At 35.5% G+C, this 1,554-nt stretch overlaps 1 protein-coding gene across 1 annotated transcript; it reads left to right on the forward strand.

Annotated features, from left to right (window-relative positions):
* The first annotated feature begins 530 nt into the window (after window positions 1–530).
* LOC131597916 (secreted RxLR effector protein 161-like) lies at window positions 531–1,190 on the forward strand. The gene has a single exon (XM_058870575.1). The coding sequence runs from the start codon at window positions 531–533 to the stop codon at window positions 1,188–1,190; it is 660 nt and encodes a 219-aa protein (XP_058726558.1).
* Window positions 1,191–1,554: the final 364 nt, after the last annotated feature.

The raw sequence follows: 1,554 nt of genomic DNA on the forward strand, positions 1-1,554 counted from the left end.
CCTGAAGGTTTTATTGAAGCAGGAAAAGAGAAGTTAGTATGTAAACTGAAGAAATCCATCTATGGATTAAAACAAGCATCTAGACAATGGTATTTAAAGTTTGATCAAGTTGTCACTTCTTTTGGTTTCAATGAAAATGCTTCAGATCAGTGCATTTATTTAAAGATCAGTGGGAGAGATTTTATAATCTTAGTCTTGTATGTCGACGATATCCTTCTTGCTAGCAGTAGTGTTAGTCTTTTGAATGAGACAAGAATGATGTTAAGTAACCACTTTGATATGAAGGACCTAGGTGATGCTTCTGTTGTTTTAGGCATCCAAATTTTTCGCGATAGGTCACGTGGTATTCTTGGTTTGTCTCAAAAAGGATATATTGAAAGGATCCTTAAGCGATTTAATATGCAATCTTGCTCTCCGTGCACTGTGCCTGTCCAAAAGGGTGATAAGCTCTCTAAATCTGAATGTCCTCAAAATGATAAAGAAACTTCTGAAATGGAAAGGTCCCATATGCTTCCGCTGTTGGCAGTTTGATGTATGCTCAAGTTTGTACTCGTCCCGATATTGCATATGCAGTTAATGTTTTAGGGAGATACTTGAGTAACCCAGGTTTGGGTCATTGGAAAGCCGTTAAAAAGGTCATGCGATATTTGCAGGGAACCAAAGATTACATGTTGACCTATAAGAAGTCTGATCAACTTCGGGTCATTGGTTATTCTGATTCTGATTTTGCGGGTTGCCCTGACGACCGAAAGTCTACTTCCGGCTTGATTTTTATGATGGCAGGAGGAGCTATTTCGTGGAAGAGTGTTAAACAGACTCTTACAGCTACCTCAACCATGGAGGCAGAATATGTAGCTTGCTATGAAGCTACTTGTCAAGCTATGTGGCTGAAGAACTTAATCTCTCGCTTCAAAGTTGTTGAAAGCATATCTAGGCCACTTGTGATATATTGTGACAATTCTGCTGCTGTACATTTCTCTCAGAACACTAAGAGTTCTTCCCGCTCAAAGCATTTTGATATTAAGTATCTATTTGTCAGAGAGAAAATTCTTGAATTTCAGACTCGAATTGAGCATCTTGCCACAGAGAACATGCTGGCAGATCCACTGACCAAAGGCTTAACTGTTGGAGTTTTTCAAAGGCATGCAACCAACATGGGTGTAGTTAAGTCATTTGATATTTTGGATTAGTGGGAGTCTGATTGTTATATTTAAATTATTGTAATGAGATATGTATAAGATGACGTCAATTTAATAATCATATCTCTTATAGCATTTCAGATGCTTGGACCATTATTGGATTACAAACTTAATTATATTATGTTAATCCATATTCATTATTGTTATGTTGGATGTGAGTATTTGACATGCATGATTTGTTTTCCCTATCGGATACAATATCTGTATTGTTGAATTGTGTTTTCTCACACTGTTTTGATGATAAATAATTGATATATTTGTTTGTGATAATTATTATATTTTAGTAATTAATTAAAGTCACCCAAGTGGGAGAATGTTAAATTTTATGGATTTACTTTAATTAATTATTAAATAA

This window comes from Vicia villosa, linkage group LG4, assembly GCF_029867415.1.
Source record: "Vicia villosa cultivar HV-30 ecotype Madison, WI linkage group LG4, Vvil1.0, whole genome shotgun sequence".
Classification (NCBI taxonomy): domain Eukaryota; kingdom Viridiplantae; phylum Streptophyta; class Magnoliopsida; order Fabales; family Fabaceae; genus Vicia; species Vicia villosa.